The following is a 26,383-nucleotide window of genomic DNA, read 5'->3' on the forward strand; positions in this document are numbered from 1 at the left end:
TTACCAAAAATAACAATTAGTTATCGTTGTCAAATGTTCATTAATTTGTGCCAAAATATACACTATGTAACACCATTTTTGTTCCTGGGTAGTAAGCGTTATTTCGTAATTGCTTATGCCTAAAATGTATAGAAAATGGCTATTATTCTCCCAAACTTTGCTTTTGTGACCAGGACAGTGATATTTTGAAATTTGCCTATTTCCAATCAGAAAACGGGCGAATTTGTGTCTTTTCATTCACATGACATCAGAAACAAACATATGAATCAAAATTAACATGTATGTAAACTAAAGCAATACAAAAATGACCACAAAAGATTAAGAAGTGAGTAGTGTTTGGAAATTTACGATTATACTGCAAATCATTTTCAGAATCAGCCCACAAGTGTAGTCAACCATTATGTTCTCTGTATACTGTTCTTGGTAGCGGCGTTCAAAGTCCAGTATATCCTGGTGTAAGAGCTCACCTTGCTCCTCCGAGTACGCTCCCATGTCCTCCTTGAATGTATCCAGATGAGCATCAAGGATATAAACTTTGAGGGTCATTCTGCAGCCCATTATGCCGTAGTTCTTCACCCGAGTCTCAACCAGCTCCACATAGCTTTTGGCCTTGTGATTGCCCAGGAAGCCCCGAACCACTACGACAAAGCTGTTCAAGGCCGCTCTCTCGTTACTAGTGAGCTTCTTGGGGAATTAATTGCACTCCAGGATCTTCTTGATATGTGGTCCGACGAAGACACCGGCTTTGACCTTTGCCTCAGACAACTTAGGGAAGACGTCTTGAAGGTACTTGAAGGCCGCCAACTCCTTATCGAAAGCTCTGACAAACTGTTTCATAAGGCCCAGTTTGACGTGCAGTGGTGGCATCAGCACCTTCCGGGGGTCCACCAGTGGCTCCCATTTGACGTTGTTCCTTCCCACAGAGAACTCGGTCAGCTGTGTCCAGTCTCGCCTTTGGAAGTGCGCCTTGGTGTCCCTGCTTTCCCAAAGGCAAAAATAGCAGGGAAACGTGGTAAAAACGCCTCGGACACCCATCAGGAATGCCACCATTTTGTAGTCTCTGATGACCTCCCAGCCGTACTCATCATACTTCAAGGCGTCCCCAGCAAGGTCGTAATCCTCTTTGAGGTACACCGAGTGAGCCAGGGGAAGAGACGGGTACTTGTTCCCATTATGGGGCAGCATGACTTTGAGGCTCCTGGATGAGCTGTCAATGAAGAGGCGCCACTCATTCTGGTTACATGTGATTACGACTGCCTCGAACAGACTGGTCACATTGTGGCAGAAGCAGAGTCCATCTTGACGGGTGAATAAGCTGAAAAAAGCTGCTTGGTGACGCTTCCTTTGATATGCGACTTGCACACTTTCAGCCAACAAGTTTCACTGCTTGAGCCTAGACGTCAATAGCTCAGCATTGGATTTGGTGAAACCAAAATCTCTGATCAAGTCGATGAAGTCTTTTTTGGTTGGGGTAGTATGGTTTCTCTCCTCAGCTCCACCTCTGAAGTTGTCATCTGCATCTACAACCTCTTCCTCGCTCTCTGACTTGCTGCTCTCTCTCTCTCTCTCTCTCTCTCTCTCTCTCTCAGGAGGAGGAGGAGGAGTGGGTACGGGGAGCTCAAGGCAGTGTGGCACTGGGACGATGGATGAAGGTAGGTACGGATACGTGATAGCAGGTGCATTCTTGCCAGTCGGACGTTTGGAGGGTCCACCATGCAGAAGTAGCAGTTGTTTCAGTGGTCATTGGGTTCCCGCCAAATTCTTGGGATAGCGAACTTCATGGCTCTTTTCCCCTCTGTACCATCCTACAAAAATACTTTTATTACACCCACGACTAATGTGTAAGAGATTCTTGCGATATTTTTCATTTTGAAAATTGTAAAACATTTAAAAATTCCGAGCAACAATTGTTCATATAACCTTCCAGAGGTTTTTTGGTTTTTTTTGCATTGCTCGCAGGTGAAATGAGGTGCCCAGGGTTTGTTGTAATCACCGATAGGCATGCCGAATTGCCTTGTAAGCCTCACACATCTAAGCAGATGCTTCCATGGAGTACTCTTTCTTGTCTTGATAAACTGGTCGCAGACATGGAAAAATGAGTCTGCCGGATGCTTCTAACCTCTTGATGCAGTCTCAGAAAAATGCAAATGTGTATCCACTTAGCTGAACTAAACTGAACTGGTGGACTTAAGGCCCCTGTATTTCTACTACTATTCATATTACTAGAAGGTTCTAGAAGTTACCCCAAATTGACTCAGCACGAATCTATCTGGAATGTTCTGGAAAATAGGTAAATTTCAAAATATCACTGTCCTGGTCACAAAAGCAACGTTTGTGGGGAATCATAGCCATGTTATATACTTTTGAGGCATAAGCAATTAGGAAATAACAGTTACTACCCAGGAACAAAAAAAAATTGTTACAGGGAGATACCAATTAGATATCATAGTCCTGTGTTCATAAATTTGTGCCAAAGATATCGTCTATTTATCATTGTCAGGTATTCATGAAATTGTACCAAAGATACCTACTAGTTATTATTGTCAGGTGTTCATAAAGTTGTACCAAAGATACAAATTAGATATCATTGTCAGATGTTCATAAATTTGTTCCAAAGATACCGACTAGTTATCATTGTCCTGTGTTCGTAAAGTTGTGCCAAAGATACCAAATATTTATCATATATATTCAATGTCAGCACACACACACACACAACACACACACACACCTCTAAGCATCTTCACCACCAATTTGGACTGAATTCGACTGGGTGTCCCTTGGTTCCGATACTTTCCAAACTTGCAGTATAATGGTTTATGTGAATACATTGAAAATTAATAACATTTCACGTTTTCAGTTTTCTTGTCTTCTTTGATGTTCAATCTATTTCATGGGTTAAAGTTATAATGTGTGCCAAATATACAAATTAGTTACTATATTTTTGATAGACGTGAAACACTTGAATGCACACAAAAAAATACATATCACGTTCACGCTTTCATTTTTGTTTTCTCCGAATTTCAATCTATTTCAGACGTCGAAATTAGCGAGAAACCATATAAGTGCATATTGTCGACAATATTTCCCCCAACTGAATAAGTTCACCCTTCCATAGCTTTTATAGGGTTTCATCTAATTTTGTGAGTCGAATAATAATTCTGTACTTATTTTAGTCTGATGAAAATTTTAACATTTAAAATTTTAATTTTTAATTTCTAAAGGTCGGTTGGTCACAGTAAGATGCAGTTCGTGAAATGATGTCAGTATGAACGTTAACTACTGGTATTCTAAAAGGGAGAATGTTTTGTATTGGAGACAAAGAACTGTATTGTATCTGTGGCACACATATTTAAATATCAAAACTAATTATGTTCCCTTTGTATCAAACTTAATTATGTCTCTTTTTATTCCTCGCGAATAGTTGTTCTTCATGCCTGTTAGTGGTTGTTTTTAGTTTCTTCACTGGAGCGTGAAATCAGCGACGTTTAATTGTTCGTTTTCTGAGTCATAAATCACGAGGGTAATTTGATTTGCAAGTCTCCATAGTTGGTAATTATGCGTAATAGTTCGCGTTTAACAACATTAGTTGCCGAAACTGTCATACAAAATGGATACTAGTGAGTCCAACTGATTGATATTAAATAGCTTTAACCAGGACGCTGAAGCTTGCATATATATCCATGAAAGGCTTAATTGAATGGTAATTGATATGTAAAATGCACAAATAAAGTGTAATATGTTGACATTTCTTAATCTTATGTATTAGATGATATGCGCGACTGGGATACAAGATATATCGAAGGGTGGGCGAATAAAAAAAGGATTGGTTAACAAAACGTTGGCGCTTTGGCACCTGACATTTCTCTATTGGTACAATTTGAGTGCACACACACACACTCCACTATACAATGTCCCAAGTATCACCCTAGAGAATATTGTCGCGAGAGAAGACAGTCACGTTGTCTTGAGAGAATATTGTCACGAGAGAAGATTGTCACCTTGTCACGGGAGAATATTGTTATGAGAAAAGATTCTGAAATGTCACGAGAGAATATTGTCTAACCGCGGCTTTCATTCCAATTTTTTTCTTTGATTAGCTTCCGTTTCTCCACTTCTCACACTTCCTAGTGTGTATCTTGACACATAGTTTTTCTTTTGCATCGTCCAGACAGGTAGCTGAAAGCAGCCAACGAATTTAAATTACTCACGTGGTCATAATCCAAGGTCACTGAACTCATCAAATTGTGTGTATGTGCAATGGCCATCTCAGACGTTTTCTTAGAATAATATGGCCTCGTTGTGTCTCAAGTTTTGGACCTTTTCTAATAAAAGAGCAAGAATGATCACATGATATTGCCTCACTGGATAAAATGCTACTGGGTATTTTAAACGCTCTCAATCTACCCAAGGTTAGTGAAAATCTCAATCCATTTAAGGCCAATGAAAAGTTAACCTACTGGAGGATTCTGTTTCACTAAAGAAAATCAGCCTTTAACGTGTCAAAATTGTTAAAATCGAACAATCCATTTGTATAACTCTACAAGACAAACGTAATGATGTCTTTGCTGAACGTTATTTTTTTCTTCTCTTCAACTTGCGCGTTTAACGTTAGAAAGAGCTGTCGACATGCCAAACCGTTATTTCTGGATCATGTTCTTTGGAATATTCTTAACAAGGTTTGTTGGTTTCTTTGTTGTTTATTGCGTAATTTGATCCATTTTGTTTAGCCTGAATGATCCAAAGCGATGTGAACATTTCTTTAATTGGTTTTATAAACGCTCGATTTCTTTTGAAAACAAATTATTGGCTTTGTTCTTTTTGTCGTGTACTAGTTTTTTGTATTTCTCTTCGGCACGCATACAGTTATCTTAGTGGGTGTCTTTTTCTTCTTCTTTCTTTCCCTTTTTCACTTTTGTCCTTTGGTCGCCAGTGAGGGGTTCACATTGCTACACGGCCTGTCCTGCATCACAGACGGTATTAATCAATATCCTACGTGAAAACTCAAAGATTAAATTATTATTTATCAGCCTGGCATCACAAGGCCAATTATATCGGAAAGAGTGATCTTCTGAAGAATGTAATTATCCTAGTCTCAGAGCGCTGTGCTCCAGTAAACAATCTGATTTAGTTGTCAACACGGAAGAATTATCTATCATACAGACACAGTTTATATCTGAACACGGTCTAATGATCAAAATCTGAACACGATTTTCAGAGATCAGTATCAACAATAGTTTCCTCCTTCAGCTGTATAGAGATGTTTTCGGATAGAGAGTAAAGTTTGAGAATTGAATTTGAACATTTCTTTATTTGAGAAAAATATAAAATATGAAAATATTATTAAACAGCTTTAAATATATCAGATGTCATCTCTAGTTTCAGAAGTGTACACTCCATGAAAGGAAACATAATTGACGTGAGGTAATGTCTTAAAATAGTCTGATTTAACTGACCTGATTTAATCGATAAGAGCTAAATTGGTTCTTCTGCGATATGACCTTGTGCTGACAGAAAAAAAAACCCCACCGTATCTATGCAAGGAAGGCAAGGCCGTAGAGAGCGATCACAGACCCTGGGGTAAGAAACACACGGACCTCTCTTAGTTCTTGTTCGAAAAAGAAAATCTTTTACAAAATTAAAACTTGTTGTCCGGCCCGGGCCCGGGCCCTGGGGATATATACTCTTCAATAAACCAATTCCGCTTATTCATTGTGTTGTCGTGCTTTACTTCTGACTAAAAAGTTCAAAAAAATCATCCATCTTTGACCAAAAACAATAGAACTGTTCAAAAGAACATAAATTGTTTGCTGATGATGAGTTTGTCCAGTCGTGTATTGCACGGGTAAAGGTCTGCATTTGTAATAATTATAATTATAATAAAGGTACAATAATACCTGTCCGTAAGGAACACTGAAGAGACCATACTATGTTGTTCTTTACTGACACGCTTTCCTTTTGTAGAGGTTTACTGTGAATCTGAAATTAAGAAAAACAACATACATGTTGTCCTTTATGAGAAAGAATCCTTAATTACAAGTGTTCACTAAGGCAGGTTTCAGTATATTTCCAAGTGGCGGGTGGGGTGGGGTGGGGTGCGGAGATAACGAAAATTTAGAGGGGAGAAGTGGAGAAATTCAGCTCAGTCAGTGTCCGACAAGAATTTCCAGGAATTCAAGATTATATCATTTCTTATTTTGCACTGTTTAGTGTTGAAACAATTTCTCATGTTCTTATGCAATATAATTTTCAAATTAGTCATTATAGCAACCACATTGGATGCAAGACCGCACCATATTCATCCAGGAATAACCAGACAGCATTAGAAGACCTTTGATATGATTATCCATGCAGTATACTCAGAGACATGGTTTTCAATATATTCACTGTTGCACCCATAGTTTAGGTTAGCTTGGTACCGTTTTCCATCAGAACCAACCAAATATCACAATTAGACTTCTGATGAAAATTCACATGTCGATATGACTTTCCATGAGGGAGGAGCAAAAATAACATTTTCAAGATGGTTACAAGTTTGATCACATTTAATGTCAGATCGGCACCATTTTTCTTTAGTGCCAGCTGAACATCATAAGAAATCCTCTGCTGGAAAAACAATTTGACATGACCTTCTTTCCAGGAGGAGTACGATAAGATTTTCAACAAGGTCACTGTGGCAGCATATTGGACATAAGATTTGTACAATTTTAAGACCAATCCGACACACGGACCACGAAAGCACTGTATTCGATAAGTTCTTTCATTCGATGACAAACAAAGCTAATACGATCAATATTTTTTAATTAAAAATTTCATGTATTCTCAGTCTAGATAAGATTTTCATTGACAAAGTGAGTACTGTAAAAAAAACTCGAGTATTTATATTTTACTGTACTGTGATTTGAAGTTTCATTTTGTTTCAGGGAGAACGGCACAGTGCTAACTCGTATGAGCACAGGCGATTTCTTTGGAGAGATAGGAATATTAAATCTTGATGGCGGAATAAATAGGTATGTTGTAGAATTTTTTAAGGTCATTCAATACGTTGAAAAAACGTAAAGTTAAAGTTTATTACGGTTATTTGAAGACAAGAAAACAACATTTCACCCTGGGAAATGATGAGAAGTAATCAGTTAGTCGGATGTCGTAGTATCAATCATTTTGTGTCGATATTGAATACATCTTAATAATTTGAACGCTTTATATAAAATTGCATACTGTGAATAAGTACTTTTTCTATTATGTAAGTCAGCTTTCATTAAGGAAACTAAAACAGTTGTACAGGGCACAACTTTTGGGTATTTCAGTTTTATCGTTCCGAAAATGCGCATACCGGCCATTTGATTCAAGTATGCATCTTCTTCGTCAATTGATCGACTCCGACTGACTAACTGAATTTACGAGATTTTCGCTCTTTCGAGCGTGAGCAGCTATAAAGTTTCTCTTTTGTTGCACAGGGTTCAAAATTTAAGAAAAAACTTATTCCACAGCAATCCTTTTATATATCTTAGAGGAGGTGTCCAGAACTTTCAGTTTTACTAATTTGGATCTCCCAATGATGGGAGTTGCTATGGAATTGAGAGAACGCACTTAGACCTTACTGCAGATACGCATCTTATGGGGCATTACTAGCTCTGCATGGTCATTGTTTACTTTCTGAACTTTAACGGCATGTTCTAAAAAGGAGCAGCTATTTTCATGAGCTGTTTGCTTCACAAAGCACGTGATGTTTCAAAGTAGTAATATGAAATAAATGACACTCAAAGAAAGGGAAATACACGTAAGTATATGTGAACCTTCTGTACGTCGTGGGAATTGTTGAGTAAGCAGCTTTGCCGTTTGGCTTCCTTAGTTTCATCTGTGCTACAAATCTCAAGAGTGGAACCAGTAAAATATATCTTTGCCACCAGATAGTTCTTCAAAACGACAAGGGACGCCGATCCAAATGTTATATGCAATATATCATTTTCTGTTGTGGGAGTGCGGCCATACACTATAGTGACCAGGTGTTACCAGATTTACGTCAAATAATATGGCTTTCTTAACATTTGATTTTCAATCATTTATTAGGCGCACAGCAGACGTGCGATCTGTGGGCTATAGCGAGTTGTTTGTACTGTCCAGAGATGACGTCCTCGCGGCGCTCAAAGATCATCCAGATGCTGAGGTAGCGAGCCATTCATACTAAGAAATATTATCTCATGTATTTCTTTCATTTTCTTTTACTATAGGATGTTGATAACAACAGTGGTAATAATAATAATAATAATAATAATGTAGGTTTCACCACAACAGTGATAATATTAATAATAGCAATACTACTACTACTACTACTAACAATAATAATAGTAATAATTTTGGTTTGACCACAAAAGCAATAATAATAATAATAAGAAGAAGAGGAAGAAGAAGAATGTTGGTTTCACCACATCAGTGATAATAATAATAATAATAATAATAATAATAATATGGAGCTTTTTTGGTTTCACGATAAATACATCCATTTGTATTTTATGACTACTACTACTACTACTACTAGTACTACTACTACTGCTAATAATAATAATAATAATAATGTTGGTTTCACCACAACAGTGACAATAATAATAATAATAATAATAATAACAACAACAACAACAACAACAATAATATTAATAACAATATGGAGCTTTTTTGGTTTCACGATAAATACATTCATTTATATTATATAACTACTAATACTACTATTACTACTACTACTACTACTACTACTAATAATAATAATAATAATAATAAGATAGATTTTGGTTTCACAATGACTGCCTTTATTTGGATAGGAGCAATAACAACAACAATAATAATAATAATAATAGTAATAATAATAATCGAGTACACAATTTCCAGCATAAGGTATGGAAATAAAATGAGGGTATTATTTTTATTAAATACTTCTTACTATATATAAGCATATGTTATATACAACAATGTATAGTAAACTTCATAATTTTAACAAACTTTTTATAATTGTACCATCTTCTGTCAAATTTGACCAAAGTAGCATGTGATACTTTCTGTTTAAAAATATGATTAATTAACTTCTAAGTACATTATCTGAGTAAAATCGTCAGCATTGAAATTGGGTAAAAGTCTTGTGAATATTTTTCTAGACGAATTCAGATGCTCAGATGGTACCCATTCTCTCAGATCTATATTACCGAGAACGTCTCATCAATTTTTGCTATGTAACTTGTTTTTATTTGTCCCCATTCCTTCATTATAACTTCAAACACTAAAGGTGTTTTGGAGATTGTCTTAAATGAAAAAAGTTATACATGTAATTTATTTTTTTAGTCTATTATCCGTGCGTATGGACAAAAGAGGCTTAGACAGATTGAACAACACAGAGAGAAAATGCGTTCAACTCCTAATTCACCAGTTGAGAAAACCGATTCCAGTTCTTATTTTAACAATAATATCCCACTTTCTGATGGAGGAAATACTCCAGCTAAATCTCATTTCCTAAGGTCCCCAGCTTTAAAAAGACTTTTCAGAGTGAAATTCAAGAAAACGGGTCAAGTCACAAACCAGCAAGACCATGGCGTATCGCGAGCGTCGGAAGTGTTTCAAAACGAGGCTGTCAGAATGAAAGAGCTCGACACGAATGAATCAAAACTTGTTGACAAACCAGCGATGAATTTTAGGAGGGCATCGACGCTAAAGGCCATACAGGAGATTCCAAATTCAGCAGAAAACTCTCCAGTTTTAACCAGGACTGAAGTGACAAACACAAATGACAATCTGGAAAATGAGGACATATCGATGTCACCATCGAAATCAAAACTGTCTGAACTTGTTCTGAACATATTAAACATAAAAAGATCTCAGTATTTCCCAGTGGAATCGAACGATACAGACCCAGGGAACACAGATGCAACTTTATCAGGGAACCACAAAAAACTACAATGTGATAACTGTTCGTCAGAAACAGCTTGTATTGAAAATCATCAAGATTTAAGTGAAAACACGGCAGTCGATTCAGACATCCCGACCGATGGATCTTCGCAGGGAACTGTTGCTTCAGATGCCCAACCGCCTATTCCTAGAATTTTTCTAACCCCTGCCTCTAACTATTTATTCAAGTAAATTCCGCTAACATTATACATAATCAATATATGATTTCAGAGAAAAGGTATATTACCGTTTTGACCCATATTAAGTGAAGATTTTTTGAACATTTACTGTAAGAATCTTAAAAACTAAACGTTAAATAACGAGTTGTAAAACTAAAATATATATATATATATATATATATATATATATATATATATATATATATATATATATATATATATATATATATATATATATATATATATATATAAAGTTTGTAACTTACGTTTTCGCGGTAGCAACATTCTGTGTTTTCGATATGTCACACAGTTTTGCGACAATTTATTTTGGCGGATATATCATTACTCGGTAATCTAATTTCTTATAAATGTGCATTTTTAACTTTTTAAGTTGACAGATGCAAGCTCCTACGAATCTACCGCTGTATCTTGACGGTTTAGTCAGAAGAACATTTATCTGCTTGTATTTTATAACGAATTTATCTTGGGCTGTAATTCACCCATACCATCAACATCGTTACTCTTATCTTGGGCTGTAATTCACCCATACCATCAATATCGTTACTCTTATATTGGGCTGTAATTAACTCATACCATCAACATCGCTACTCTTTATCTTTGGCTGTAATTCACCCATACCATCAACATGGTTACTCTTATCTTGGTCTGTAATTCACCCATACCATCAACATCGTTCTCTATACAGTGTGCATCGATGCGCCAATGTGTTCAGAAAAGCGATAGTTCATTCGAATAGTTGTAGAAATTTGAAATATTTTAAAGCAAACAGGATAGACTCCGATTTCCTAGCGGATTGGACAATGGAAGATCTGGGTCTATGCCATTTGGAATTGGTTTGGGTGTTATATCTGGATACAAACGGTTCTTTACCAGGTGTATCCGTAAAAAAAGTATATGTAGATTTACAGAAAACACTTTAGAAAATCATTAAATTTTGTTACTTAATTATTTTTCTATTATGATCAAAGTTGTATGTTTTGCGTAAGGTACAGCGAGGAAGTATTTTACAAACAGATAACAAAATTTAAGCTGATAACTGATAATACGAAATGCAGAGTGACGTAAATTTTATGTTGAAACTTATTTATACTAGTAAAAATCAGTCTCTATTACTGGGTCTTGCCTAAAATATGTTGAAAAGCATTTTCGGGGTAAGTACAGAGACATATTAACAACACAGAAATAAAAATGTTTTCGAGATTTAAAACAGATGTTATCGATATAACGGAAGATTTTTGTTTTTATAAAAGATGTTTCAAATTAGCGAAAAGGTTTACATTTTTCGAAACATCTTTGCGAAATAACGAAGTCTCGTTTATTTTAATTACAACATTACTTTATTGGTAACCACAATAAATTGACGTGAGTGAAAAACGTGTTATTACGAAAAGATTTATTTTTTAAAAACATAAGATCTTTTTCGATATAAAGAAAGAGTTGCTTTTAAACATTCCTTTATGTTGAGAAAACAAAACAAACAGGTTTTTGTTATTTGAAAAACGTGTTCGAATTTGTTTTTTTTTTATATAATAAAAAGTCGTTTATTTTTCTCAAAAATATCTTTTCGAAATAATGAAACTGTATTTTCTTTGCTTCTAAAACGTATTCTTGCAAATACGAAATAAAAATATTTGTTTCAAATTGCTACAAAAAGTTCGCATTAGATTATTAGATAAATATGTTTTCGAAATAACTAAAATCTCTTTCTTTAAAAAATGTTTATAAAAAATTAACCTTTTCAAATTAAATCATGTGAAGCAAATCCAGAGAGAAAGAACAATAAAGGGTGGCGATGATAGGGTGGCGATGATATATATCACTTATTCATGAAGTTCTCAGATTTTGTTTCCTTCCTCCAGCACCGATGAAACAATCGAGATAAGTGATACACCGCAGAAAGATGACAGCTCTAATTTATTACTGTTGCAAATCAGGTACGTATTATATATATATATATATATATATATATATATATATATATATATATATAGAGAGAGAGAGAGAGAGAGAGAGAGAGAGAGAGAGAGAGAGAGAGAGAACGATTTGTGTCGTTTATGCATGTTCTGTAGTACATGTGTATATTTTAGTATGTATGTATGTATTTATGTGTGTGTGTGTGTGTGTGTATGTATGTATGTATGTACGTATGTATGTATGTATGCATGGATATATGTATGGAATTTTGTATGTATGTATGTAACATTTGAAAGATATTAATTATTCATCTGGTATCCAGGGATAACAACAAATCGGAGTCTTATAAAGCTGAAAACGAACCAGGTTCAACTATTTCCCACTATGCAACCCCTGTCGTTCCAATGGAATACCTGGAAAACTTGAAGATCACCATGGAAAAACGACTGGTACGTATAGTATAATACATTACTGTCTTTTCCATATAGGAATATCATTTTAATATGTTTGATATTTATTTAGAGTCATTCGTGAAACAAACTGATGTCGTGAAGACAAATACAACTTAGAAAAAGAAATAAAAGCAGGACAAACTTGAATGAATTGTATAGTTAATCTTACAACAAAATGTACAAATGGGGGATCTGTAAAACGAGTGTGAGGAAGGTCCAGGATAAATGATGTAGTTTTGTGAATAAAACAATATCGGGACTGTATTGTATCAAGACATTCACATATGTATCTGACAATAGCTTCAGGAATTCAAGAATATGGTTGGTTCAAAGTTAATTTGGTCATCAACCCCGACCAATTTAATTGCGTGAGTTCAGTGCAAAAAGGTGTGACAAGCCAAAATATGGTACGTAGATGCAGTCTGTAATACATGCTGTCATGATTGCATTATTGTACTTTTTGTTTGACTTTCACCTGAAGAAGATTACCAGGCAGAAAATAATCCTAGGATGAAATCTTCATTTTAATGTTCAGTGTGCTTTGTTGTTGTTTTTTTTTTCATGCCGGAACGCAACGTACTTAATGTTCTAGACAGAGTACCAATATATATTTTCTCTTTCCGTGGGTTCTAGTGAGAATTTTTATTTATTTACAGATTGCGTTGGAAGCGTCTCACTCTGAAAGTATCTCAAGGCTCGAGGTTGCTGTACAAAAGCAGCAAGAATTGATGAATCAGATTCTGTCCTGCATGCTGACAATACAGGGGCATCATTGCGACAATCGAAATTCCACAACATCGTCTGTATGTTTATTGTAGAGAACAAAAGAGCTTTTCTCACTGTTAAACATTGAATAGCTATATCATTCCTCGAGAAATGAAAATTGTACCATAACATAATTTTAAAAATCCTTCTGCCAAAAAGAGAATATACTGTTATCTAACTTCATACCCCGAGTTTTATTAGAGGGCACTAGCGCCCCCAATATTAGAGTTGGTTTTAGGTCTAAGAGTGTTTTGGGGCCAATTTTGTTCTTTATTTAGAAGAGCTTCCTTACTGTCTTTCTCACACTTATGCAAAAGGATATAATGTAAAAATGGCACTGTACCCATCACACGCCCCTTCAATTGATGAATGTAGCATATATATATATATATATATATATAGAGAGAGAGAGAGAGAGAGAGAGAGAGAGAGAGAGAGAGAGAGAGAGAGAGAGAGAATAGCTCATATACCAGGGTGTAAGACAATCGAATAATTCCCCCTTTCGTTGCTGAATTTTAACTGCTGAGCATGCGCAGTAATGCGGCTAGTGACCCGAGTTGTTTCGATATGGTGAAAGCAAATTTATACCCTCCAACGGAAGCAATGCAGGCAGATACGTGTTCCTCCTATTTATTGGTAGAACTTGTATAAAGAAATAGAGACGAATAGTTTTTGCTCAGTTATGGTACAACGATTTTAAGATTATCAAATTTTAAAAGTAAGAATATTTGAGAGAAAAAAATTATTTTGATAAATAAATAGTTCAAAAAGAAGCATCACAGAAGTTATGTTACATTTTTTAAATTGCACAATTTTTAATTTGATATGGCAAAAGAAAGGATCATACTGCTGGATGTATGAAGAAAGTTTTCCCTGAGAAATAGTGTTATGGAATTATGTATCATCTTTTGAATTTATTATGCAATTTTTATTTGAGTCGTTTGAGACTATGTGTTATATTTTAAATCATTTAAAGCAATGGTTAGTACTATAGAAAAAGTACATGTATACATCGTCGTAATAATTCCACTCATGACAAGGTCGCTCTAAGTTGAAATCAACATTAAAGTAGGCCAAGAATGGCACGCGAGTTTGAATTTGGGTAACGTAAAGAAGCACGGAATTTATATTAAACGTGCAATGCTGAAGGCTATCACGCACGCCCTAGCATTTAATTAGTTCAGTTAGAATTGAAAGTCAGAATATGACTGTTTTGTTTACGACTGTTTGAGTTATGTTGAAATTATAATATTTAATTGTTCGAGAAGTTCTAGTGAATCAGATTTGTTTATTCTAAACTCAAAATGACACTATATAGTAAAGATACAAGCACCATGTTTATTCTTTCAGTTATATATCATTAGTAGGAGTCGGAGATGAATTTGTGATTTACATATTGTTGGATATAGCAGAGCAGATAAACTTTGATTGAAACAGTCAGTATTTTGTGGAGTATGTGAATTTATTCAAGGATTTGAATATCTAATTTCATCGGATTATGTGAAACTTTACTGGATTAAAGTGATATTCTTCGTTCACAATAATATATTAAAGTAAAAACATTTAGATTAATAACTGTGCTTAATTCAGTGTTATCACGGTAACACATGAACACTATACAAGCTAAGTTCCGATTACCTTAGAACAGTTTCTACATTAGTGAGAAATTTTATATATTATTATGATTACATTCTAGGAATGTAAGTTATGTAAGTTATTTTTAATTCTTTCACTTTGAGTTTATTTTTTATTTTAATAAATTTATATTTTGAAAACTTAATGCTTGTTGGATTTACCTTGTCCTGTTACTAGAGTTTAAACCCCTAGAAGTAACAAATGAAATGACCAAAGCTCATGTAAGCAAAATAGTTTTTAGTGGCCTAATCCCAGCTAAACCAGATACTTACTGTAATATATATCTTCATGTAAATATGGTTAAAAGATTTTACATAAATTGAAAGAAAGAAAAACAACATAAAACAGCTGCGTTGTGTAGGTTACTCTTCAAAAGTAGAAGTACCCAGAACATATTAGGCAAATAGTTTCAAGAGGGTTTGGCCCAACAAAGCCAGTTATTCCGAATGTGTTTCTGATACACACCATTAACAACAGTAGTGACCAAATACAACATAGTTTACATATGATCTTATAATTTAAACCTATTGGATAGATTTATTCAGAAGGTGAATCCAGTGTGTTTCTTTTCAGCAGACGTTCCATTTCCGAATTAAAAATTTACTTCAAATGAAAAATCTTGTAAATTATGGAAGCCGTTAAGATTTAAACGATGGATCAATGAAGTTATATATGTCAAAACTATATTTCTTCGTGCGTTTAGATACTTGGTGACGGGTTAGTCCAACATATTTCTTTATACAACTTATAAATAGCATTCGATGTTTTCACGGTAGGTATTATAGTACATCTTAAATATGTATGTGATGTTGCAGCTACTGAAAGACTTATTTTGATTGCTGAAAGAACAGTTCAAATCTGCTTCTATCATATTTAGTTAATGAATCGTGACTTATACACATTTAATAACCTAACTCAGTTTTAAAATGTACTAAACTTGTGAAATCTGATGTCAGAACCAATATGTCCAACGCTACAAAGACATGTTTATAATTCATATTCGTCTCATGTTATTATGTATGCTTGTGTATATATGTTAATTTCTTCCATTCAGTTTTATTTCATCACCGTGCAACCCAGTTATATGCCATTACTACTGCGTTCTCTTTTGGTACATTTCTAAAGTACTAACTTTATTATTGTATTGTCATTGTTGCTGCCTCGTTTTGGAACAAGAACTTCTAGGAACGTTTATTGGTAGAAATATAATATGATCAGAGGCTTTGTGATCTACGGAACCAGTCTATGTATAGTGTCATTATCAAATGCCGTATTTCATACCAATTATGCCGGATGTTTACATTAACATGGCAATTTGGACAACTATTTATATTACCATTGGAAATTTCATAGTAATTAGGCCAGATATCTACATAATCAATGAAAATTTCAATGTAATTAGGCCGCATATTTATATTGCCATTTGAAATATTATAGTAATTAGGCCAACTGTTTCCATTATCATGGGAAATTTCATTGTAGTCGTGCTATTTTTACATTACCATGGGATATATAGTAATTACATCAAGTAGTTAAATTACCATGGGAAATTTATTAATAATATCAAATATTTACAATACCATGGGAAATTTAGTAATGATGTCAAATATTTATAATACCATGGGAAATGTAGTAATTATGTCAAATATTTACATTACCATGGGAAATGAAGTAATTATGTCAAATATTTACATTACCATGGGAAATGTAGTAATTATGTCAAACATTTACATTACCATGGGAAATATAATAATTATGTCAAATGTTTGCATAGCCATGGAAAATAAAGAAATTATGTCAAATACTCACATTACCATGCGAAATATAGTAATTATATCAAATATTTACATTATCATGGGAAATTTCATAGTACTTTGATCAAATATTTATATTACCATGGGAAATGATATAGGAATTAAGCGAAATATTTAACATGGGAAATTTCATAGTAATCAGGTTTACTAATTACATTACTATGAGAAATTTCATAGTACCTAGGTCAAATATTTACATCATCATACGAAATTTCATAGCAGTGAGGCCAAATATTTACAAAAACGATTGGAAATATTATACTAATTAGGCCAAATATTTACATTGCCATGGGAAACTGAATTATGTATATATTTCAATATTGGAAATTTAATGATTCTTTATAATAATAAAAACATTAAGTACTGTCTCCTTTCTTTTAAAACAGGAACGCCAGATCAAAGAGGGAACTGACAAACTCATCTAATCTACTATTATGTAGTCAAAATAACAAACAAATCAATACCAAGTTGATTGAGAAGAACACTCATTTTTGAAGCAAACTACGTGAAGCTTTCGGGAATTATCATAACGTGAACAACGTAGCAGAGAGAAATTAAGATGGAAAGGAGGAAGAAATTACGAAAGTTGATCCCAGTTACTATTTTGTCATCATACTGAATCAACCAGACTCAGAACAGAACTCTGGTATTGACTATCATGCGGTACAGACATATTGTATAATGTGAAAAAATGGGAAGGGCTGAAAAGTGCATTGTCAGAGAATTTGAAAATTTCATGCTTGGGGATTACTAAAATAGGGCATGGGTTGTGGGTTACTATCACTTTTGGTGTCTCTGATGTACATGGATTGTGACATCATCAGTAAAGATACGCGACTTTTATCAGTTGATCCACTTACAGGAGGTGATAAGAATCAATTACGTGACTCCTTACAGACTGAACAGGAAAACAGCAATTTCAGTTGTAATAATTTATAGTATTTTAGAAGTTGGCGGCATACGTCCTGAAAAAATTTTGTAAAAACATTTTTTTCCAGAGGTCAATTTCATTTGAGTGTGGTTATGAGTAGAAATATCCATTTATCTAAAACGGTATGCCTGCAAACGTTTCATAACAAATTATACTGATCTGAAGACTGGGAAAGGGGCTGGAGGTATTTCTTGATCAGGCTGGGAATATTTGTCCATGGATTTTTTGTTTTTGTTTCTTTCTTTCGACTTTCCAATCAAATTATATAGGTTTGTAGCGAGATAATGACACAGACTTTACAGCTGTAATTCTTTACTTCCAATATTATAGTATTTTACTATATTTTGAAACCTTATCATCCATTTATGTCCAAGATTAGTAACATCATTATTCATACCCGGGATGATTTATTTAACATATCACAATTGCGTTAATATTAGAATGCCTATTTAAAAATGTGTACATCAAGCTAAGTTATCAAACTTTCCATTGAACGAAAACGTTACACGTAAGACAGCTCATACTCAAGACCTCTTAATATAATTGTTGTACATAACTAGTACGATTTGAGTCACGGAGAATGTTGTACTTTTCACTACTTGTACATAACTAGTACGATTTGAGTCACGGAGAATGTTGTACTTTTCACTACTTGTGCATAACTAGTAGGATTTGAGTCATGGAGAATGTACTTTTCACTACATGTGAATAACTAGCAGGATTTGAGTCACGGAGAATGTTGCACTTTTCACTACATGTGCATAACTAGTACGTTTTGAGTCACGGAGAATTATCTTTTGCATAGCTATATTATTTCAGGGCTGCGAACCATTTATGCACAATGATTTAAAAGGAAATGGACTTTTCGTATCTTTTCTCGTAAATATTTATTTCTCATGAAATTAAATGAAACCAGCGTGACATTTCTGAATTCTATATGATACAAACTTATTTCTGTCACGGTTTCTTTATGTCATCATACTGATTATGTTGTATTTCTTTAAATCCTAAACCCATGCAAGGTACTGATTTAAAATAATCGTAATACATATTTCTTGAAAACTTTGGGGGTTAATATCAATGCAAAAGATGATTCTCCGTTTTAACTCCTAAATCCAACATTACTATTATATATGGGTCTGTGTGACACTTGGTCATGTTTATCCAATTATGGTACGAGTCCACTACATCTCCATATTGCTGACAAAATATTGTTATCGTTATTCTATGATATCTTGACCAGTAATCGTTCCAGATCGATGACCGAATACTGTTACCATCATTCTATGATAACTTGAGAAGACAATATAGAGATAATCTAAAATTCTTTAAAGGTCAAGAGGATTTCAAAACTTAAATAAATCTTACACGATTGAGGAATAAATCTTACACGATTGAGGAATAAATCCTACACGATTGAGGAATAAATCCTACACGATTGAGAATGAGGTTTATAACTAGCACAAACTCTTTTGAATGTTACTTCCACCCAAAACTAAAAGGTACAGTTTGTTGTTTGAAGATGAAACTTTTATTTCATAACAATTAAAAGTTAATCTATTTTCACAGACTATAGTTTTGAAATCTCTATATTCTAAAACCCAATAGTACGACAATATCTTGATAACAACATAGGGTTTACAAATTTGGGTCTTTTGTGTTTCCAGATTGATTTAATGTTTAATGATCTTTAAAAAGGAAAATTGAACAGGTTATCTCGGGGAGAGAGAGAGAGAGAGAGAGAGAGAGAGAGAGATGCATTTAAGTGGACGCAGTAATTCATATACTGTATATAATTTAAAGAAAGGAAAAACTATTCGTTTCTATAATTATTGTATGTCCATTGTGTAATCATTCCAAATATATCGATGCTTGTTGATTATATAGTTAAACTATGTTGAAGTTGTTACAGTGTAGAGTTGTAATCAACAACAAACTGATTGTTTATACTTACATATGAATATATTACTGTCTATTAAATAATTCCGACTCGTTCCCTGTGTTACTTTGTGCCAAAATTAAAGATACAGAAAAAATAAATTGAAATAAAGTGTTGATTGTAAGTGTATAGTTTTCACCGATTCATAATTTGGATGGAATCGATTCATTGTGCAAGCTAAAGACAACAAACGGTTAAATCGAGAGTTCGACTTCTAGTAAGTTGTCTTCCCGTCAATCCTTTTCAGGGGCAATACGACTTTATACCCTGACCATACGGTTTAAAGGGTTGCCTTCATTTGCGCACCATCGTCCACGAACTAACAATCGACATAAATATAGATGGTAGTTTGCGATGGTTGGGGAACTAGAAGCATCATCAAGATGATAAATGAACAAAGCGAAAGTACTGAAGGCGTATGTACACATCTTGATAATGACATCACATATTTGGTCCATATCAAAGGTTAAAGATCCCTTTAACGAAGTCACGTTCAGATGCTTGTTTTAAGACATGCAACAAAGAAATTAATGAACAATGGGAACAGGTCCATGTTTCTGATAACTAAATAGTAAGCATATTTGTTGTGGAGAGCAGATGTTGAACAGGTTGCACAAATCATTTAGAAAAATGGTTGAAAAACGATGTCCAAAATAACTGTTAAAGCGGAAATGTCTGAAAATGCTGAAGAATAGTTAAAATGTTAGGGATTTACACAAAATACAAACGTTTTTTTACACTTCATTTTATTTACAGTTTAACGCTTTGCTCGAGGTAAAGAAATTGGTTATGCATCTAAACAAAGACATTTAGCGGCACTAATCTCAACTGCGAAAAATACAAAGTCTTCACGAATAACGAGAGTGAATTTAATAACAAGATTATCTCAAATGGGTAGTGATTTAATATTGAATTTTTATGAAACAAGTTGTATAATTTCCAGTCTTTTCGAGCCCTGACGAGCAAAAGCTGGAAATAAATTAACGAGTTTCATAAATTCAATATCCATCATCCATCTGTGATTATGTTTTTATTTAGAGCTAGAGAAGTCTAAATAAAAAGAATATATAATTTTAGGAATTTCATTTAATTCTCACTCAGAAGATACACCTATCAAATTTTGCGTATGGATAAAAGTAGTTCCAGACGTGAGTTCAGGCGATATTGTACAATTGGACAATAAATAAAATTTGAAAGTAGACTGTTCTTACAAATTACATTTAAAAGAGCCAATGTGCCTCCAATCAAGATAACATTTGACACGGACATCTTTTTTCAGCACTGAATCTCTAATGGAAAGTCCCGTGGGACGTTACAAATTTAACTGGGTCAGGTCGGCTGGAATAATTGTGGCTACATGTACATGGATTTCACAATAAGACAACATTACCACCGAAGAGTGCGTTAATTCTATCGCGGACATTCACCACGGATGCAGTATTGGATATGGCAGAAGTAGCAATCCAGCTGTTGGGTATTTTTCCAGACAGATGGTTACTGGGTGCATCACGTGGAGATATGTGCAAAATCTTTATAGCGTTGTAGCAGTAACGTAAAGGTGACAGTCTACGGTACAGCAGGCTCACGGGTGTGTCCTTGCGTCAGACCGTCAGGCTAACGTTTGACAAGGGAAGGATTTTCTCGGTTTTTCGACATTTTCTGTCTAACTATGCGAACGTTTACCCCAGTTCCCTTTTTTTTTTGTGGCATTCGGAGAATTCTATATAGGACAAGTGAGCCATAATCCAGCCTACGTAACTACTTTTGTGCGTTTCATGTTGTTGTGAAATTGCCTGTTTTCCCCCTAAAATCCATTCGGCTACCAATTAGAAAGACGGCCGACATCTTGTTGTTAGCTATAGTCAAATAAATTGACTCCAGAAGGAGTTTCAAGAACAATAGCCACGGTAACAGCCAGTCAGATTTCATGGATGTAGTTAGATCCATCAGATTCAAAGAAAGCGATATGTTAACGTGTTGGTGCCTTTAAAAAAAATCCGAAAACATTTTGTTTATAGAGTACCGACTGTGTGATAATATGTCACTATCTAGACACGTCTATATTTAATTTGAAAGATCTATACACGTCTATTTTTAATACGAAAGATCTATACACGTCTATATTTAATTGAAAAATCTATGCACGTCTATATTTAATTTGAACGATATACACAAGTCTATATTTAATTTGAACGATCTATAAACGTCTATATTTAATTTGAACGATCTATGCACGTCTATATATAATTTGAACGATCTAGACACATCTATATTTAATTTGAACGATCTATACACGTCTCTATTTAATCTGAAAGATCTATTTACGTCTATATTTAATATGAAAGATCTATACAAGCCTATATTTAATTTGAAAGACGTTCCATGTAATTTTGTAATATACCAAGTGATTGATAAATATATTTGTTTCTAACGATCTTTCTATGCTACATATTAACTTCATCAACAAAGTTGTATTCAATGATCAAAAATGATCTCGATAAATCTTAATTTAAAAAAAAAAAAACAGCGTTAAATTTTCAACCAGTAAGAATTAAAATCGATTCACGAAGACAACTTTTTTTATTCAAAATGATTAAATGGTGTGGCGACTCGCAAGATTTAAAGACAAAAATGATGAAGCTGTGAAAAATGAACTAATCGTTTTAAAATAAAAGAAACTGAGGAAGAAATACCTCCGACAAACGTTAGCGCATACAAATTAAGAAATAAATGAATTCTAAAGAATGTCCTGTCGTTCAAAAGTCCAAACAACTATGTCCATTAAGAGAATATTCATGCACTGTGCTACTCGGCACCTGTTAAGAGATAAAGAAAAATTTAAATGGGATCTAAATTCAACTTAGCAATTGATTCTTACCTCTATGAAAGAAAACAAAAATTCTGAAGCAATCTTCTTTTGCATCCAAGACCTCTAAAAGATTAAAAGGAAAGTGCTGTTTATATTTAAAGTGCGGCATTTCCTGTATAATTATTAAACGAAACCTTTAAACTATAGCAATCGATAGGTCGATTTTCTCTTACCACTAGCGAGAGAGGCTGAGTGTGAGCAAAAATGTACACGTATGTGAACCTATGAATGACCAAAGCTGAGACATGTATACAGTTTTGAATCATTTGAAATGATTTTAAGGAAAGGAAACAAAATACTTATTCAATCTGTAATTTGAAAGCAAATCTCTTTAACAGAGTTTGAGGTTTTCGTGTAATTTTTCTCAAATTCGTTCTTTGGGGTTGAAATGGGAAACTTCTTTGTTCAGAAACATTTGCAAAATGGATAAACAGAATGTTTTCAATTTGTTAAAATACATAACAAAACAGATGAAGGAATTATCAGTGAAATTATTTTTAGTGAAGTAGATCTATCTGAGAAAATAGTTTATAACACACACACACACACACACACACACACACACACACAGAGTGGTCCAGCTTTCACAATTTTATTACTGGCAGCAGTCTGAGAGGAGAACCATTTAAACCGAAATCTTGAAATACAAACTGTTCAACAGCAGCTGGAGTTTCAGTGGAAGACTCGGATGAATTTATGTTTCGCATATCTGTAAATCATAACGACATAAAACTTGGCACTGTGCAGTGAAACCTGGACAGAAACCCACTGGAGGAAGCAGTGCCGTGGACAGGGTAAGGCAACTAGGATAAAATTCCGAGAGCCCACCGCCGTCACAATTTGTAATTCATAGTGGCTTACTGGAAAATTGTTTCCTAGGTCCCATAAATCATGTCCGCGGTCCTGGGAGGAAGCCATGAAGTAAGAAGCGTTTCATTTATTAATATCGACATGTGTAATAGTGTTAGAGTTGCTGTTTGGCTGATAAGGAACTGTGTCACTCTTGCTGAATTTACATGTTTAAGTTCAGGGCGTCCTTATAATTTTCTTTAAGAAAAAGTAAACAGAATGCTAAAAAAGGGAACATACAAAATTGTAATTTGATACAACAGTTGACTTAATTGTCAATACATCGTTAACTTAATGCATTATTTATAACGATAGCTGGAATTGACATCACCTTTCCAAAAATACCAAAATCTCACAATTCTGGAACCCTGGCTGTTATGTCGTTATGATACTTATATGTAAATATCGTTTAATTTAGCTGATCAAATCTCGTATCAAAAGCAGCCATATGCTCACTCAACAAATAGCTCTCGTCTAAACAGACCAAGACGACATGGGAACGACAACGTAATGGAAGGTCAAGTAACACAACAGACCTTAAGTCAAACTGAGAACAATCACAATACAAGGAAACTGTCCAAATTCAATTGAAGAAAATAAAAACACAATAAAAAGTCATTTTTGGCCACAATAAGCATTTTTAACATTAAAAAAAAACTGTTTTCAACAAACAAAATGCCCTTGCAGTATTAAAATAAAGCCTGGGCCTGCATATCAAGTCTATGCTCTAAAGGAATGGTGTACAAAAAGTGACCTTAACCCCAGGTCAAAAGCAAAATGCATGCATGTTATATAATATATTGTCCTAGCCTCTTAATGTTTTATCCAAAGTATGATGAAATCCATGAAATTGTTTACGAAATATAAACAAATGAATTTAAAAAAAAAAAAAAAAAAAACCTTAATGCAATCTTCAATGACTGCGACCTTGAACCCAATGTCATAGAGGCAAGCTAGTGCATAGTATAAGTCATATTTGGTTTTTCTTAGTTTCATAATGATTACTGCTAAGAACATTAAGAATCTATCAAGAGTTTAGGGGGAAAAAAATAGCAAAATAAACTATTATCAAAACCGTAATGCAAATTGTCTTTAACTGGGACACCGAGCCCAAGGTAAAAGAGGTGAAGGAGAATATTTTAGAATGATTTGTCTTAGCTTGATAATGATTCATCCTAATAATGACGAGATTATATCGAGGGGATTAGAAGTGAACAACTTTAATCAAAATCTTAAGAAACTACTGACAATGCAATCACCGTTGTTAAAAAAATGTCTCCCTTCCCACTCCACAAACATCAATATTTTCTTAATCGTCGAAAATGCGTCTGATTTAATAATATATAAAAAAAATAGTTTTGTAACATTTGAAAATAATTTTCTAATATTAAGAAAAAAATTCTAACATTTGAAATTAAGAATTTTAATATAAGAAAAATCTCCTAAAATCAGACAAAGGTTCATAGAACAGTGTTGCGTCAAGAACAGTTTGCAAAGAAAATAAGATTAGCAGACCGTATTGTGACTAAAACTGCAAATTCTTTGACTAATTAAAAAAAAATTACGTTTTTTTTTATTACCAATATCTTATGCCTTTTCAGAAATATCCATAGAACATTTACAGACTTTTTCACATTCTATTATGCTTTTTGTGAATTCATTTCAAAGATTACACATTTTTAATAACAACGTCTATATCTGCAAGTAGATTGGGTGGGGGGGTTGTTGTTAAAAAACTAAAAACTGATTTCATATAATGATGCTCTCTGCCAAATTTAGTCAAATTTTACTGAGTTGTTGATGAGAAATCATGTAAAGGCTTTTTAATTTTTAGTAGTGGTGGCAAAGTTTGATAGCGATAATGCATTAAATGCATAAAATATTTAACGCCTTCATGCCAAGATCATTTCTATCAGATCTGGTTAAATTCTATTGATTAGATTTTTACTCAAAAGTTTTTCTCTCTTTTTAGCAGTGGTAGCAATATTTTATGGCAGATAGAATTATCTGCACAACTCGGAAATGCCGACATATGATGATGCTTTGTGTAAATTTGTTCAAATTCTGTTGATCTCTCTTTATGAATGCACTTGTAAATTGTTCGATTTTTTATTAATAGCAGCCATGTCAGATGTCAGATTCTTGCCATTGTTTTTATAGAACTTGAATGGTCTTTATGCCAAGATATTTCTCTCATTTAACCAAATTCTGTTGAAATAGAAGTTCTTGAGAATCTGTTTTTTTTTAAAATCAATTTTTAGTATTCGAAGTCATAGCTGATGGCAAATCGGTCTTATTTACATAAAGTTGATATACCTTTATGCCAGGATTTTTCCGCAAAATTCGTTAAAATTATGCTAGTGAAAGGCATTTAAGAAGCTTTGCACTATTTAGTAATGGTAGTCATATTCGATGGATAATTATTTAGCATCGGCTACACAAAACTGAAAGGACTTCATGCTTCGATGCTTATTGTCAATTTTGGTAAAATTGTGCTGAGTGGTTTTTGAATAGAAGCTATTTTCTAGGTTTTTCTAATTTATTTTAGCCATTTTAAATGGCAGATCAGCATATTTTGTATACATATAAATGGGCTTTTTATTGGAATTGTCTCCGTCAGATTTGGTTTAAACTGGTCCAGTGATTATTGAGAAAGCCGAAAATAGCAAATGTTCATGAACATGAAATGAACGGATAACGCACCACGGATGCTGGTCCATATCATAAGCTCACTTGGTGATTTATAGGCATGTAAGATGACTTGGTGATTTATGGACATGTAAGATGACTTGGTGATTTATGGGCATGTAAGAAGACTTGGTGATTTATGGGCATGTAAGATGCAAAAAAATATTAGAAATGACAGTGACAAATGATCAGTTCTTGAGAGACAGCAAATACAAGGAATGTTTGATACAATGTTGGTACTGTGGATTTATGGCTATTTTTGAGCACATGAGAGGCTATAAACGGCGGCCAGTGTATTTGTTGGAGGAAGAACCATCGATCCATTGCAAGCTACTGACAAGCTTTTCACACCCCCATGATGGCAAAGCAGAGACTCGATAACAGGCAGAAAGAGGCAAAT

The 26,383-nt window shown here is 34.0% G+C and overlaps 1 protein-coding gene across 2 annotated transcripts in view; it reads left to right on the forward strand.

The window, feature by feature from the left end:
* Positions 1 to 19,704, forward strand: part of LOC149775569 (cyclic nucleotide-gated channel alpha-2-like) — an 88,053-nt gene extending 68,349 nt beyond the window's left edge. For both annotated transcript variants that reach the window (XM_089943348.1, XM_089943349.1), the window contains 7 exons: positions 6,921 to 7,007; positions 8,068 to 8,164; positions 9,328 to 10,115; positions 11,987 to 12,061; positions 12,364 to 12,490; positions 13,150 to 13,296; positions 17,094 to 19,704. In XM_089943348.1, the coding sequence (XP_089799474.1) occupies positions 6,921 to 7,007; positions 8,068 to 8,164; positions 9,328 to 10,115; positions 11,987 to 12,061; positions 12,364 to 12,490; positions 13,150 to 13,296; positions 17,094 to 17,132 (1,360 nt within the window). In that variant the 3' untranslated portion in view covers positions 17,133 to 19,704. The remainder of the gene's footprint in view (positions 1 to 6,920; positions 7,008 to 8,067; positions 8,165 to 9,327; positions 10,116 to 11,986; positions 12,062 to 12,363; positions 12,491 to 13,149; positions 13,297 to 17,093) is intronic.
* Positions 19,705 to 26,383: the final 6,679 nt, after the last annotated feature.

This window comes from Sinohyriopsis cumingii, chromosome 19 (assembly GCF_028554795.1).
Source record: "Sinohyriopsis cumingii isolate HCF-2022 chromosome 19, ASM2855479v2, whole genome shotgun sequence".
Taxonomy (NCBI): domain Eukaryota; kingdom Metazoa; phylum Mollusca; class Bivalvia; order Unionida; family Unionidae; genus Sinohyriopsis; species Sinohyriopsis cumingii.